The sequence below is a fragment of the Ipomoea triloba genome, chromosome 10, assembly GCF_003576645.1.
Source record: "Ipomoea triloba cultivar NCNSP0323 chromosome 10, ASM357664v1".
Lineage (NCBI taxonomy): Eukaryota > Viridiplantae > Streptophyta > Magnoliopsida > Solanales > Convolvulaceae > Ipomoea > Ipomoea triloba.
Window position 1 is genome coordinate 14,447,829 of NC_044925.1, and position 3,949 is coordinate 14,451,777.

Consider the following 3,949-nt stretch of genomic DNA (forward strand, 5'->3'; position numbering starts at 1 on the left):
GACAGAGTGGTGGCTCCACTGTTGGTCTTTTTTATGCTGGTAACAAAGCCTCCAAAGTTTGGTGGAAGTTTTAAGAAAATAGAAGGTTCTCGAAAAGTCGAGCATTCGAACTTGAAGAAAGTGGATAATGCATCAGAAGTTGATTGCATTAGAACTCTGGAGGTATTTAGTCTCTCTATTCTGATTTGGAAGTGGATCATCAAACTTTGGCACTTCCAGGACTTGAGAAAGAGAATTGCAGAGATGAGTTTCGCGAAGAGAGAGTACGAGTTCCTTAGGGAGGTCGGAATTGGGCCTAGGAACTTCGGCTGTTATGTCAATAGCGCCTGGAGGGCGATTGGTCCTACCGTCTACACTGTAAATCCCTCCAATAATCAGGCAATAGCTGATGTTGTTGAAGCTTCAATCTGTGACTATGAAGAGAGAAAGCGGGCTTGCTATGAAGCAGCAAAGTTGTGGATGCAGATTCCTGCTCCAAAAAGAGGTGAGATTGTTAAGCAGATTGGTGATGTACTTAGAGCTAAGGTCTATCACCTTGGCTATTTTGTTTCACTCGAGATGGGAAAAATACTACCTGAAAGAATTGGGGAGGTCCTAGAAATAATTGATATGTGTGACTTTGCTGTTGGATTAAGCCATATGATGTTGGAGAAAAATAATTTGCCAGGTGCAATTTTTCACCATTGGTCAAGGTATAGCCAGGTATTCCATGCTCTCGGTGCCATCGGAGTTCTGGACAATTTCCCACGCAGCCACCATCTGCACAAAAAATGAATCCAAGCTTCCCAGTCAGCTCCGAGTTATAGGTCCAGTCCTTGAGGCCTGGGTAGTTTTTTCCGGTAGCTGCGATTGGCTTTCCGGTGGCGTGATCGGTCATCTCGAAGATCGATCGTTCACCATCGTGTCCAAGTAAATGAGTGCATCGGCAAACCGGTCTCTAAATTTTATATGTATACATATTTGAATGTGTCGATGGCTGACAACTCTGCAAAGCGTTGAAATATATATATCAAATTGGGCAACGCATGATAGTCGGCTGTATACCTCGTCATCATTTGTGATGACCGGAGCCCGGTTCCTATCGCGGTAGACAGACCGATCACCGAGAGCATGGAATTCCCGACCACCTCTCAAGAGTAGCTTCTCGAGCGTGTGATTATTATAAGAGGAGACATTCTCCGCCAGTCAGAAATTATAGGCCAAGCAAGAGTTTCCCGAGCATCTAGTTCGCGTATTCTGAACAGAGCTACGGGCGTCCAAATTTCAAATTTGTAACTTAATTTTATATTGTAAAAATTTATAGTTTATAGCTTTCTAATTGTAAGTTGTATAGCCTAAACTGTAATTTATATAAGTTATAGGCTTAGACTTAGAAATTAGTAATAGCAAAGCTTTAAATGTAATAAGTCCGGTTAGGTCGGTCAATCCACCACCGGCATTGTAATCCCGAGATCAGATCTCGGTATAATTAATTACGACGGCGGTCAGAAAAAAACGCTACGACGGCGGTCGGAAAAAACGCAACAGGAGCAAGGTGCCGGTTTATGGTCCTCGGACCGATTTTTGTGGGAGTAAGGTGCCCACTACGGGAGCAAGGTGCCCGTTTATGGTCCTCGGACCGATTTTTGTGGGAGTAAGGTGCCCACTACGGGAGCAAGGTGCCCATTATGGTCGTCGAACCAATCTTTATGGGAGCAAGGTGCCCACTACGGGAGTAAGGTGCCCGCTCGGTCCTCGAACCGATTTGTTACGACGGCGATCGGAAAAAACGCTACGACCGAAAAGTCGGAAAAAACTACGGGAGTAAGGTGCCCGCTCGGTCCTCGAACCGATCTGTTACAACGACGGTCGGAAAAAACGCTACGACTGAAAAGTCGGAAAAAACTACGGGAGTAAGGTGCCTTTCACAATCAATAAGATCTGCAAACTCCATCAAATGCTCGAGCCCGCCTGTTCAAAATTGCGACCGAGCGAAGTTGAAGTTTTAAAAGCTTGTGAATTTTTTAATTCACTTTGTAAATTGTACACGGTCATATATATAGATTAGTCTTGTGCAATGCCCGGTTAGGTAGGCATTACCATCACCGGTGCTATAAGTCTTACTAGGTTGGCATTGCCACCATCGGCACGATGAGCCCGAGACCATGCATATCTCGGCATAAACCCTACCTAGTAGGTAATCTTGACCGGTTAGGTCGGCATTACCACCACCGGCGCCTTAAGCCCGATTAGGTTGGCATTTTCACCATCGGCCCGAGATCATATCTTGGCACGAGTCCTACGTGGTAGGTGTAACCCCTCGTCTTTTCGAATAAGATTAAGGTTCGAGAAATATGTCTTTAAGCTATGACATTCCTGAGATGAGTGACCGATGCGTCAAAAGGATTTTTATAAGGANAATTCCCTTAAGTTGGAATTAGTCACTTGAATTTGGATAATTGATTTTGGTTGAAATATGGTGTTTTTGGAGCTTTGGGAATATTTTTGTATACATGTTCATAGTTTGGATATGCTTGTATATGTTGTATTTATGTCCATATAGGCATATACTTGTGAAAATAGTGAAAGGAAATCAGGGTAGATTCTGGCAGTAACTTCCGAGATTTATTGGGAAAAATTGGTAAGGTATTTTAATCCTATTTTTTTAGACATGTAGTTCTATAAGTGTAGAACCCGCATATAAAATTTCATAATGATCAGAGTAGTGGAAGTATGGTTTTCGAATTTTTCTCCAAAACTGGTCCAGAGAGAGAAAAATTCCGGACAGCACACTGCCAAGGGCAAAAATGGAATTTTCTGTGTTTATTCGCGAACCAAAATGACCAAAACTTTTTATGGACATCAAGTACTATGAGTTGGGATTCTACCATAAAAATTTCAAGTGAAAAAGAGTTCGGGAACTATTTTTACCGGCTCAATCTTTCGGACTGCGCCAAGCTGAAATTTTCTGAATAATGCTTAGTATGATTATGGATGTGTTAATGATAATTGTGAGGTAGTTAGTGAGTTAATGGTGATTAGGTGATGCTAAGGACGTGGATTATGACTATGTTCTACATAATACACATATGTATATGTCATGTTATGGTACTAGTATGTGTAATTATCTATACTATGAAATATGTTATGTTATGTTGTTAGTAGGCCAAATTACCTATATTGTGAATATAGTATATGTCAATATATATATACATATATACGTGTATGTAGTATATATATATCATATGTATAGGATGTATATATATGTACATGTATTTATATAGTATACAACAAGTAGGTACAAGTAGTATAACGTATGACATTATGTATATATAATGGTAGTATATGTACCGTATTATGTATACATATTATATGTGTGTATGGGGCAGCATATATATATATATACGTGTTGTGTATATATATATATAGTATGTGTGTATATATGTATATATGTGTATTATGTATATATGTATATATACGGGTAATGTGTGTATATATGTACATATATGAGTATGTATGTATAATTAAATAAAGTGTTGTAGTATGTATATATTTGGGTATGTGTACCTTAAGTGAATATGCATAAATATGTGGAAAGTGTTGTGTGGTATGCATATATACATACGTGTAGGGTGATGATGGAAAATGTTTTGAGAGACAAGACTTGTGAACCAAGGTGAGAATGGTAATTGATTTCAAAATGGGGACTTGATTTTGTGGAAAATGTCCAAAAATGATTTTGACTCAAGGAAGATGAGAAAGGAAGGAAAATGTTTTCAAAACCTTAGTTTCAGGAAGTCAAAGAGGACCTTGTCATTTATATTACCTCGGGCTATAGTACCGATGGTTTTTTTCAATATATGTACAGTTGTCTCTACGTCACTTCGTCAGGCGTAGGGAGTCTCTGCGTCACTCAGTCAGGCGCAGGGGAGTTTTCTATATCACTCAGTCAGGCGTAGGCCGTGGGGGT

The 3,949-nt window shown here is 40.1% G+C and overlaps 1 protein-coding gene across 1 annotated transcript; it reads left to right on the plus strand.

Annotated features, from left to right (window-relative positions):
* Positions 1-243: 243 nt before the first annotated feature.
* Positions 244-774, plus strand: LOC116033178 (aldehyde dehydrogenase family 7 member B4-like). Its single transcript, XM_031275938.1, has one exon. It carries the CDS (start codon positions 244-246, stop codon positions 772-774), a length of 531 nt encoding a protein of 176 aa, XP_031131798.1.
* The last annotated feature ends 3,175 nt before the right edge of the window (positions 775-3,949 follow it).